The sequence below is a fragment of the Mustela nivalis genome (genome assembly GCF_964662115.1).
Source record: "Mustela nivalis genome assembly, chromosome: 7".
Lineage (NCBI taxonomy): Eukaryota > Metazoa > Chordata > Mammalia > Carnivora > Mustelidae > Mustela > Mustela nivalis.
In genome coordinates, this window is record NC_139026.1 from 126,827,793 (window position 1) to 126,840,273 (window position 12,481).

The 12,481-nt window shown below is 36.4% G+C and overlaps 1 protein-coding gene across 1 annotated transcript in view; it reads left to right on the forward strand.

The window, feature by feature from the left end:
* Positions 1–11,210, forward strand: part of MRC1 (mannose receptor C-type 1) — a 104,772-nt gene extending 93,562 nt beyond the window's left edge. Inside the window, exons 27-30 of the mRNA XM_082742042.1 lie at positions 7,346–7,459; positions 7,992–8,156; positions 9,270–9,311; positions 10,277–11,210. Of these exons, the coding sequence (XP_082598168.1) occupies positions 7,346–7,459; positions 7,992–8,156; positions 9,270–9,311; positions 10,277–10,527 (572 nt within the window). The 3' untranslated portion in view covers positions 10,528–11,210. The remainder of the gene's footprint in view (positions 1–7,345; positions 7,460–7,991; positions 8,157–9,269; positions 9,312–10,276) is intronic.
* The last annotated feature ends 1,271 nt before the right edge of the window (positions 11,211–12,481 follow it).

The window sequence follows — 12,481 nt, forward strand, 5'->3', positions numbered from 1 at the left end:
GAGATTTATCTTGTTCTTTTGTTTGGAACATATTTCTCCTTTTCTTCATTTTCCTTGACTCTCTGTGTTGGTTGCTGCACATTTGATAAAAAAAATACCTCTTCCAGTTTTGAAAGCCTGGTGTCATGTAGGAGATGAACCTCATCAATCAACCCAACCCAACTTCCTGTTTGTCCCTTAACCCTTTGTGATGGTCTAAGCTGCTATCTTTGTTTTTAGTGGCTCCCAGTAGTTGAGGGTGTGCAAGGAACCTGTGATGTCCCAAAGGAGAAAATCACAGTCAGCACATAAATGCAGGCTGATTAGAAGCCAGATTCTCAAGTGGCAGCTAGGAAAATATGTAAGCCAGGTGTGTACACATGCTCCTTCCCGAGAAATATTGGTGACCTGCTTTTGTCATTGTGGCAAATCAGAGAAAAAAGGTGGTGGAATTACCCCCCCCCCCCAGATACCCCAGACTTCATGGAAGATCACACATTGCCCCTAGATGCATGCAAATTAGCAGCTGGACCACATGCAGTGGGTTGTAAAATACACAGTCAGTCCCTCTCCAAGAAAAGGCTGGAAAATGGGCATTTTTGCTGTTTCCTCTTAGCTGAGTCCTGAGTGTGGGGGTAGGGACCATTTAAGAACTGTTTCTTTGTTTTTCTGTCATCCTGTGGGTCTTATGGCTGCAAACCCCACTGTTTTTCAAAGTGAGATAGTTTGGTGGCCTGTCCCTTAGGGGGAAGCTTTAAAACTTGGAGTGCTAGAGGTGTGGTCCAAACCCTTCTCTCCTCAGGGGAAAGCTGGGAGTTGGCTACTCCTGATTATGTGGTGCTCTACTGGAGATAGGCTTTATAGAGTATGTCTCAGCCTTTCCTACTCCTTTAGATGTAGAGATACTCTCAGTTACCCCATATGTCAGAGTAACTCAGCTTGTACCTCAGATTTCTCTGAGGTAGTTGCTCCATGTGTAACTAACTGTTCATTAGTGTGCCTTTGAAGGAAGACATTTCAGGAACCTCCTATTTTGTCATCTTAGTCCCTTGCTGTAAGTTTTGACTTCAAATTCTGAGTCAAGTGAAGTCTCTTTGACTGTTCTTTGTTCATTTGGGGGGGGGGCTTTATTGTAGGGTATATATATCATATATATCATATGTTGGTTTAGTTCCTTTATTTCTTCATTTCTACTATCATATCTATGTAACATCATGTGTGTCTTTAATTGTTATAGATATGTTATATAGAGAGGTATTATAGATATGCTATATATATATATATATATATATATATAACACACAAATACATACATACATACCTGTTATATATATAGAATATATGTATGGGACATACATATTGTGTATGTTACATATATATGTCTATAATTGCTCTATCTTCTTACATATGTATGTTATATATGTGCCTATTATTGTTATATCTTCTTAATGAAATGAAAATTTAATCATTATACATGTCCTTATTTGTGTCTAGCAACAATTTTTGTCTAAAAATTTATTTTGTCCAGTATCAGTATAGCTACTTCAACTTTTTTTAAGTTACTATTTGCATGGTATATCTCTTTCCATGCTCTTACTTTCAATCTTTTTGTGTCTTTGAATCTCAAGTGTGTATTTTGCAGGTGACGTATAATTAGATAATTTTAAAATTTATTTTTATTTTCTTATTTTAATGTTAAATTTATTTTGCCAATCTGTTTTTTATTATATCAGTTAATCCATTTATATTTAATATAATTATTGATAGGGTAGGATTTACATCTGCCACTTTACTTATTTGCCATATATCTTGTGTCTTTTGGCTCCTCTATTTCTCCATTTCCACTTTCTTTCATGTTAAATAGATAATCTCTAATGTACCATTTTAATTTCCTTGTTATTAAAAAATGAGTTATAAACAAAAAATAAATGCATAGTCTCTTATTTTCACTTAGATAGGTACCTTTATTAGTGCTTATTATATCTTCATGTGGATTTGAGTTTCTGTCAAGTATACTTTCACTTCAGCCTCAAAAACTCTCTTTAGTATTTCTTATAGCATATATCTGCTTGTGACAATTTCTGTCCATTTTTGTTTAACTATGAATTTATTTTTTTCCCTCATTTCTGAAGTATAGTGTTGCTGGATAGAAAGTTGTTGATCAACAATCATTTTCTTTTCCAGCCTTTTGAGTATTTCTTTTCCAGCCTTTTGAGTATCTCATGCACTGCCCTCTGGCTCCCATGGTTTCTGTTGAGAAATCAGTGTTAGTTTTTTTGAGGTTCTCTTGTACATGATGAGTCACTTCTCTCTTGCTGATTTTAAGAATCTCTTTCTTTTGGCAGTTTGTGGTGTGAATTTCCTTTAACTTACTTGGAATTTGGATAAATGTGGAGTTTCCTAGATGTATACATTAATGTTTTTTGTCAAATTTCAGAATTTTTTAAAATTTTACTTTTTAAAAGATTTTATTTATGTATTTGACAAAGAGAGACACAGTGAGAGAGGGAGCACAAGCAGAGGGAGTGGAGAAGGAGCAACAGGCTTCCCACTGAACAGGAAGCCCAACTTGAAGCTTGATCCCAGGACCCTGGGATCATGACCTGAACCAAAGGCAGATGCTTAATGACTGAGCCACCCAGGCACCCCAAATTTCAGAATTTTTGACCATTATTTCTTTAATGGAAAAATGCCATCGGGGCGCCTCGGTGGCTCAGTGGGTTAAAGCCTCTGCCTTCGGCTCAGGTCTGGATCCCAGGGTCCTGGGATTGAGCCCCACATCTGGCTCTCTGCTCCTCAGAGAGCCTGCTTTCTCCTCTCTCTCTGCCTTGCTTGTGATCTCTGTCTGTCAAATGAATAAATAAAATCTTAAAAAAAAAAAAAAAGAAAAATGCCATCAGGAAGGAGGCTGTTTACACTGTTGAGTTCTGAATTAGGATAAATAAAGCCAAACTTTGCAAGTGAGACTTTCCATGGAACTGTCAGATAAAATAATGGAAATTCTTTGAATTGGGACTTTAAAAGAGCTCCAACCCCATTCTGAGTATTCTGGTGGCTTCTAGGCTGCTGGTTTCACTGTGATTTGGGTGCTATTTGTTTTTAAGGTAAACAGAGAGCTGAGGATAAGACAATGAAATTAGAACAAGTTAAAACACCATGAAGCTCACTCTTTATCCAAATTTTCAATGCAAGTTTTAACTTGCAATGAATAAGGAGAAACTTTGTTTTCAATTTTAGGTAACATGTTTTCCCATAAATAAAATAAATGATTCTCATTTATCAAAACATGTCCAAAATATTTTGAATTGGTTGTTGTCTTTGAAATATATTAAACAATGAAATATGTAATCATGCAATAAAAACAATCACCAAGGGGATCATCCAGGACTCAGTACCATGTGATGCAGGCATAGAGTTAAGTGTAGGGTTCTGAGATTCAGAATGCCTGGATCATGCTATCATTGGGATCTTGACAAATTACTTCCCCATGCTATCATTGGGATCTTGACAAATTACTTCCCCTCTGTAGCTTTGGATCCCTATCTATAAAGCGAGGTAACAGTAGTGCTCATTTAATAAGATAATTGTAAATTTCTAGTGAGATCATACTTGTAATGCACAATGTGAAATATCTGGCATAAAGTGCTTAAAATATATTAGTTGTTATTATTATAAAGCTATAGATTTTTACTCTAAACTCTAATGCTGATACTGAATCAACTCTAATGTAATGAGAGATGTTGATGTCATAGTAATGTAACCAGTCTTTCAGTTTTCCTCTCTCTTTTAACTTTGTACAGTCCTATACCTAAGAGCAAGATTAATAATTAACCCTGCTGCCTAAAAAAACTAAGTGTTCTTTATCACTACCTGTCAGACTCCGGTAGGTTTTGCTGGCCGACAGGCACGAGGAGAGCGTCCGGGCCAGCCGGTAGCTCCCCTTGGGGCTGAGCGGGATGGCGAGTGTCGCGAGTCCAGGCGCATTAATGAACCACACCAGACTCGGGGGATCTGTCGAAGCAGGATCTCACTTTATTGAGCGGGGTTGCAGCTTATATTGGGTAGGGGATGGGAAATGAGGTCAGCGGGGAGAGAGCCTATGGGGTTTGGTTACGTAGTCAGTAACTGGGTAGGGTGTGTTGGGCGAGAGGAGGAAATATCAGAGATATACGGAACCGAAACCGCCACGTTGGCGCCAATACTGCCATGGTGGCGCCTTTTCTAGCCGGAAGAGAAGGCAGGCCAGCACCATCTTTGCTGTGCCCAACAACTACCTTAAATACCAATCTGTTTCCATCTGCAGAGAGGCCTAACCCAAGTCTTTTTTCACATGTTGACTAGAGTAGTCCATCCAAACTGAGCCATCTAGTAACACTCTAAGTTCCTCCCAGTACATAGGTCTATCTATCCATGATTTGTCTATGTCGTATCATCATGAACCAAATACGGAGGAATCCATTGTATCTGCATGCCATGTTCTCAAAGAAGCTTTAGGCTTCCCTCTCTCTGTCTCCTCTCTCATTCCTTCTCTTCTTGAAATTATTTTCTATTCATTCCACTTGAAATCCTATGCTTCTCAATATCTTAAATTCTTTTTCTGCATGCTCTCCTTTAGTTGCTCCACCTAAAAACATCTTCTCTCCATTTGACATGTCAGTTACATATCATACCTATTTTCTCTTCGAATCCATCCATCTATCTATGCTATCTCCTGAGCCCTAACCTTGTTAAGGCACACTCCACGATGACCTGAATAGACATTTTTCCAAAGAAGACATCCGGATGGCTAACAGACACATGGAAAGATGCTCAACATCACTCATCATTAGGGAGGTAAAAATCAAAGCCACAATGAGATGCCATCTCACACCTGTCAGAATGGCTAAAATAAAAAAGAAAAGAAATAATAAGCGTTGGTGAGGATGTAGAGGAAAAGAAACCCTTAAACACTGTGGAAAAACAGTATGAAATTCCTCAAAAAATTAAAAATAGAACTATTGTATCATCCCATAATTCCACTATTGAGTATTTACCCAGGGAAAACAAAAACACTACCTCAAAAAGATATATGTACCCCTATGTTTATTGTAACATTATTTATAATAGCCAAGACATGGAAGCAACTTACATGTCCATCATTAGACAAGAAGATAAGGAAAAATGTATAATATATGTATATATGAAATGGAATATTACACAGCCATGAAAAGGATGAGATTGTGCTTTCTTTTTTTTTTTAGAAACACAATGGACCTAGAGGGTATTTTGCCAAGTGAAATAAGTCAGACAAATACCATATTATTCCATTCATAAATGGAATCTAAAAAAGGAATAAACAATCAAAAAGCAGAATCAGAACTATAAATACAGAGAACAAACTGATGGTTGCCAGAGGGGAGGGAGGTGGCATGTTGGGCAAAATGGGTGAACATGAGAGAGGGAGAGATACAGGCCTCCAGTTAAGGAATTGGTAAGTAAAGGGAATAAAAGCAGAACATAAGGAATGCAGTGATAATATAATAGTGATATAATTGGACGAGGGTAACTGTACTTCTGGTGAACACAGTATCATATATCAACTTGTCAAGTCACTAAGTTGTACACCTGAAACTAATGTAATATTGTGTGTCAACTGTAGTCAAATAGAAAAAAACTCACACACAGACACATTGCTACAACCAAACCCCCCTCCAAAGGGGATATTACATAAATACTTAAATATCAGGAGGCAGGGATCAAAGTGAGCCATCTTAGATTCTGTCTACCATGAGAGCTATTGCAGTAATTTGAATGTGAGATACTAGTGGCCATTCTTAAGGTAAAAGTAGTAGAAACATAGAGAAGCAGACAGATGTGACAAATATTTAAACAGTAAAATCAACAGAATTTGGGCGTAGGCACTAGAAAGTGTGGAAGTCGAGAATGATTCTCATGTTTAGGCTTGAGCCAGTGTAAAGATGCTGCCACTGTCATTCACTGATACATAAAGCACTAAGGAGAAATAATATTTCAGGACAAGAATTCTATGAGTTTTGTTTTATACATGTTGAGCTTGCAGTACCGGAGAAACATTACAGCAGAGTTTAAAAAAAAAAGAGAGAGACACGTCCTATTGGTCTTTGCATGTCTTTCAGCAGCTCGTTCAGTGTCTTATACAAAAGTTATGCTTAAATCAGGGAAATCAAATCAAAACCACAGTGAGATACCATCTCACACCAGTAAGAATGGCTAAAATTAACAAGTCAGGAAATGGCAAATGCTGACGAGGATGCGGAGAAAGGGGAACCCTCCTACACTGTTGGTGGGAATGCAAGCTGGTGCAACCACTCTGGAAAACAGCATGGAGGTTCCTCAAAAAGTTGAAAATAGAGCTACCCTACAAACCAGCAATTGCACTACTGGGTATTTACCCCCAATATACAAATGTAGTGATCTGAAAGGGCACGTGCACTTGAATGTTTATAGAAGCAATGTCCACAATAGCCAAACTATGAAAAGAGCCTAAATGTCCATCTACAGTTGAATGAATAAAGAAGATATATATACAATGGAATACTATGCAACCAACAAAAGAAATGAAATCTTGCCTCTTGCAACTGACATGGATAGAACGAGAGGGTATTGTGCTGAGTGAAATAAATAAACCAGAGAAAGACAATTATCATATGATCTCTCTGATAACTTCCTCAAATTTCTCTGAGGAAGTTAAGAGACAGGGTGGGGGTTGTGGCAGGTAAGGAAGGTAAAAATGAAACAAGATGGCATCGAGAGGGAGACAAACTGTAAGAGACTCTTAATCTCACAAAATAAACTGAGGGCTGCTGGGAAGTGGGGGTTAGGGAGAGGGTGGCTAGGTTATGGACATTGGGCCTCCCCAACGTGCTATAGTGGGTGCTGTGAAATGCATAAGCCTGATGATTCTTGGACCTGTACCCCTGGGGTAAATAATAAATTATATGTTAATAAAAATAACTAAAAAAATAAATTATGCTTAAAAAAATTTTTTTTAATGAGCATGAGCAGGGGAGGGGCAGAGGGAAAGGGAGAGAGAGAATATTAAGCAGGCTCCACAGTCAGCATAGAGCTCAGTTCAGGGTCTGATCTCATGACCCTGAGATCATGACCTTAGCCCAAATCAAGAATTGGCCACTTAATTGACTGAGCCAGCCAGGAAACCTCCCCTCCAAATCTTACTTTTAGCAGGGAAAGTGAAACTTTGAGAAGATAAATGTCCACTTTTTGACATTCTTCCCCTTAAGTGGAGATGTTGGGGTGATTTTTATTGCTCTATCAATACTGTCATTATAAAAATATTATTAGCTACTTAAATGTCATTCCATCAATGTTGTTTTTTTATACTTTGCAGGCTCCTCCTTGGTTTCCATTGAAAGTGCTGCTGAATCAAGTTTTCTGTCTTATCGAGTAGAGCCACTTCAAAGCAAAACCAATTTTTGGATAGGATTGTTCAGAAATGTTGAAGGTAAATTTGCAGAACAATTATTTAATCACAAACATTTCAAAGTGTTCTGTGCAAAAAAAAGTTTTCTGTTCCAGAAAGTCTTGCCTTAAATAATGATAAATTTGTGAAGAGTTTAGAAATTCAAACTTATGCTTTCATTTAAAATAAGAACTGAAATTTTAAATGACTTCATATTATGCTATCTTGAAAGCTGTTGATTTAAAGTGTTTTCTGTAGCTGAATTAGTTTAAGAAGAGTTAAAAAATAATTTCTCTCTTTTGCCAGGAAGAAAAAAATAAGGATGCTTAAGTATATATTTTTGTACTAATTAGGAATCAGTTTTCAAATAATGCTAATAAGAAACATAATCTTTTCAGTCTTTTTGCTCTGTAATAATTGGTTATTATAATCTTGCATACTAAAAGTCTGGTTGTCAACAACAGTGATTATAGTATAAAATAATACGTTTAGAAATTTTGCATGAATAAGTGGAATTTATTTTAAGATGGTTGATTTTTAACCTCTGATTTTACTGACTTTATTTGATCATCAGGAAAATGGCTGTGGATAAACAACAATCCAGTCTCCTTTGTGAACTGGAACACAGGAGATCCTTCCGGTGAACGAAATGATTGTGTAGCTTTATCTGCGTCTTCTGGATTTTGGAATAATATTCACTGTTCTTCTTACAAAGGATATATTTGTAAAAGACCAAAAAGTAAGTAAGAATTCTCCTTGCAGTACCTGTGTTCACAGTCCATCCTAGTCTCTTTCAAATATTAAGGGGTCAGGTGTGGGATTATAATGTAGTTACGGATCCTGTTATTGTACAAGCTCTCCCCCATGAAAGCGATAAAACCCCGGTGATCAGTTGTCCACAGCTCTGAGGGAACAAACTCTGTGTGCGAAGCTGACATAATGATTTAGATATATCCATACATTTATGATGGGATCCCCAGACATACAGATTACAGAGTTGCAGGTGGTTTGAGTCAGCTTGCAAAGCCTTATTGGCATAAAAGGAAAAAGGGATAAAGTTTGCCCTCTCCACCAAACCAGAAGGGATTGGGGTTCTGGAGAGGGATCAGAATTCACTGTGGGATAAATCATGTAAGACCAGTTAAATCTCCTTCTGAGATTAAGCAGCAGATCATGTAAATACAAGAATTGAGGGAATTAATAATGTTCTATGCCCACGATGTAGTACTCTCTAGACTTTAATAATATTTTTATGCCATTCCACTTCACATAATATCCTTCCCAAGAGATAAAATTATTAATTCGATAATAGAATTAAATAAATAAGTTAGGTAAATTAATACTCTACCCCCCAGTAGATTTTATTATTTAGGAATTGTGTTGTTCTTTAGTCTTGTAAAACTCTGTTTTAGACACTTCGGTGGAGTGTTGGAGTTTTATTTTACTTTTCTTTCAAGTGCCTTGTGGTGCCTTAGGCTTCAGTGGACCAATTTCAAAACAGCCTAGAATGCCTTATTTTTGGATGGGTTGGGATCTTTTGAGGGTCAGTACAGTGGGTCAAATGCAACTCAGTGGATTGTATTTTCAGAAATTTCATTGTATTCAAACTCTCCCTACAGTTGTAGGATGTTGATACAGGATGGATGGATGGATGGATGGATGGATGGATACATACATAGGTCTTCTAAATTCTAGTTATCTATCCTCTATCATCTATCTCTACATATCATATCCCCATGGACCAAATATGGAGGATTCCATGCATCTGTGAAACAAATAATAGTCACTATCTGCATGCAATTATTCTGGGGTTTTATAAGTATTTAATTATTTTTTTTTATTTCACCAACAGTTGTTGATGCTGAACCTACACATACATCAGTTACAACAAGAGGTAAGACCACTATGAGATTTTAAGTTCTGTACTCGTAATAAAACAGTTTGTTTGTTTTAAAAACCATAATAATACCTTCCTATATCCCCTGTATTCAGTAGAATTGTGACTAACATTAACCTTTGTCAATACGTCATCAGCCTCCCTTGAATGATGCTCTAGGAAAGCAGGCCTGGGAGTCAGGTTGGGGTTTTTACCATAGATACTATCGAAAATATTGCTGTATTACAGAGGTGTTTTGTAGAAACCACAGGAGAGATTCCTCTCCAGAATCCCTGTGGTTTTCTTCTTTTTTAAAAAAGCAATATTTTAAATTTTATTTTTATAGACAACTTGAACCAGGTAACTGATTTTATTTCACCCATTTTGTCAGCAGCTAGAAAAACTCAGAGTGACATTAATGGTTTGCTTGAATCTCCTTATTAGCCTCCTTGGCGTTATTTATTAACTAATTATACTCATGAGTTCAGATTCCCTCTACTCTGATTTTCTCTTTTCCTTAGTTTTCTCCTTTGCTTTTTTAAAATCATCATGATGATGATTATCTATTTATCTTCCTATGATGTATTTGTAAGCACCATTAAATTATTTTGAAACAGGTGTACATATTTTAAAACACTGATGTTTAGAGGATGCCTAGATGGCTCGGTTGGTTGAGCATCTGACTCCTGGTTTTGGCTCTGATCATGGTCTCATGGGTCCTGGGAGCAACCAAAAAAACACCTGATTAACAAATGGAATATTCCTGCAACTGAATAATAATCTTACACCTAAAACAATCCTCTAGGTCACGTGGACTCTGTTTTCATGTCCTGCATTTCTGCCTGACCAATGTCAAGGAATATTTGACATGAAAGGACATTTATGCATTTTAGCTTTTCCAAAAAGAAAGTTGTCTTGTTCTCCATAGCATTCTATCTTTGGCCTCTCTCCATCTTTCTCCTCACGATTTTGTTTATTTCTAGCTGACCCAAGGAAGATGGACCCTTCCAAACCGTCTTCTAGCGTGGCAGGAGTCGTGGTCATAGTGGTCCTCCTGATCGTGGCGGGTGCTGGCCTTGCGGCGTATTTCTTTTATAAGAAAAGACGTGTGCCTTTACCTCAAGAAAGCACTTTTGAGAACACTCTCTATTTTAACAGCAGATCAAGTCCAGGAACTAGTGATATGAAAGATCTCATGGGCAACATTGAACAGAATGAACATGCAGGCATCTAGTATCCTAATAGGATTTCGATATATTTGAATTTCATAACATTATAACTAAAATGTTAAGGTCTTTAATGCAATGTGATTGTTTCTTTAAAAATTTGTACTGTCGTGAAATGGACTGTCCTTTTTCTTTGCCTAATTGAAGAAATAATTGCTCCTGTTCCAGTCTGGCAAGGGATTTTCATGAAAGAGGGATAAGGATATGGACTATCACTTGAAAAATAGCTTAGGTGAACACAGAGCACGAGAATGCCCACTTAAAATTTAAGCATCACTAGTGTGTAGCCAGGATCAACTGCATGTGGGTTAGAAGAACCCCAAAGACCTAAGCTTCCTGAAATAGATCAAGGAGCTCCCAAAGCAATGTTCGGTAATTAGAAGACCGTTTAAAAATTCAGGTACAGATAACCTCAGGTGGCATGAAAATTTAGTCACTGTTTTCGCTTACCAGTCTTGATTTTTACTTCAGTTACTTAGAATTGTATTTGTACACATGCAGAAAGAATGAGGCAGCTGAGAATCTTGTTTTTTTTCTAGCAGGGTTTCCCAGGCTGAATCTTGCAAAGGTGTTCTTTGTCCTGTAATATGTATATTGGGAACACAAAGATGTGAAATAAAAATGTAAATTTGCGTAACTGGATGTACTTAGATAATGTGAAATAAACATCAAAGACAAGGTCTATTTTTAATATATGTGTATTTTGGTGATCTTGGTAAATGTCCATTTTCTTTTAAGTAAGACTTATTTATCTGTTTTACCATATACTTTACTCTGAAAATAAAGAATATGATTAGTAGAGGAATTCTTTAAACCCTCCATCTATTTGGGAGAGATGTGTTGCTAAAATAGGTGTGAAATGAATTTTTTTCCCCACAGTGACTTGCATAATTTCCCCAGATCTTCTCCTGTAATACAGGTTCAAGTCAGAATTCAACAAAGGCACTGTTACTGAAAGTTAGGTCTCTAATATCTTTTTCTCACTTTAATAATTAATCATTCCTTTTTGTCTTAAAAAATGTTGCCTTAGATAAAGCTTCCTGGTTCATTGTGTAATACTTGGGAGATTTCGTATCTCACAGAGCTACCACACTATCAGCTCATCCTGGCCTTTATCAAGACCTGCAATCCCAGGACTGGACTCAGATAGTGTCAAGAGGTCTGGGAACATCCAAAAATTACATGCATAATGCTGTACTAATTTGTGTTTGTGCCTGCTTTTTTTTTCTTTACTGGCAAGAAAAAGGCAGATTTTCAGGTAAGTCTGTAATTCAAAATAGATGAAGAAGCTGAACATTGGGTAGGATGAGGATGGAGTTTCTAATACCCCAACTTAGATGAGTAACAGGTGGAAAGAAATAGGAAGTGAGAGGCAGGTAGTTGTAGAAAAGGTTGCTGAGCACAAACAATTCACTTGAAACAGCAGAGGACAAGTTGCTTTTTATTTTCTTGGTAAGAATGAAGCATTTTCCATCTGAAGAAATAGCAATGGGGAACGATGACTGTAGAATCACAGCTGTCTGTAGCGAACTATGCTAAAGGAATGACTTTCCTAATATAATATATATATTAGGATATGTTTTTAGGAATATATGCTATATATATCATATATACCAATATATACTATACATATATCACATATATACCATATATAGTATCTATTATATATATTATATAGTATATATAGACATATACTATATATACAGATGCTATATATATAGTATATCATATAGATAGATACAGATATATATTATATATACGCATAGTATATATATAACTATTATAGATATATAATATATAGATATATAGTGTATATATATACTATATTATATAGACTATATATATATTTTAAAGATTTTATTTATTTGACACAGAGAAAGATCACAGGTGGGCAGAGAGGTCTATATTATATATGAGGCCTATTATATATATATATATATATAATAGTAATTATATATTTTT